Raw genomic sequence first — 386 nt, forward strand, 5'->3', positions numbered from 1 at the left:
TCTCTCCCTTTCTCCTCCTTCCTTCCCTCCCTACTTTTTCCTTTCTTCTTCCTTTTCTCCTCCTTCCTTTCTGCCCTCTTTCTTCTGTTATTCCTTCTCTCTCTCCTTCTCTCCCCTTCTCTCCTTCCCTCCCTATGTCCACGGTAGCTCAGGGATGCTCCAGACGCTGTCCTGCTTCTCATCTAGTCCTGCCCTCAATTTTTCATGTGAAAGAAGGGAGCTCAAAGAGGCCAGCCTCTCCACAGAGACAAAGCCCGAGATTCTAGTATTTTAACTCCCTAGATGAGGTGATCCCTGAAATGGATAACTCACCAGATCATTCCTTGGTTGAAGATCAAACCGAGTACATTTCCACTAATATCAAACTCCGCATATGAAGGCTGGTG

General features: G+C 47.4%; 1 protein-coding gene across 1 annotated transcript in view; it reads right to left on the reverse strand.

Moving 5' to 3' along the window:
- The window catches only part of TMC2 (transmembrane channel like 2), a 59,246-nt gene that overhangs the window by 18,634 nt on the left and 40,226 nt on the right, over window positions 1-386 (reverse strand). The window contains exon 15 of the mRNA XM_006922015.2: window positions 313-380. Coding sequence (XP_006922077.1) covers window positions 313-380 — 68 coding nt within the window. The remainder of the gene's footprint in view (window positions 1-312; window positions 381-386) is intronic.

Source organism: Pteropus alecto, unplaced genomic scaffold, assembly GCF_000325575.1.
Source record: "Pteropus alecto unplaced genomic scaffold, ASM32557v1 scaffold45, whole genome shotgun sequence".
In the NCBI taxonomy this organism is placed as follows: domain Eukaryota; kingdom Metazoa; phylum Chordata; class Mammalia; order Chiroptera; family Pteropodidae; genus Pteropus; species Pteropus alecto.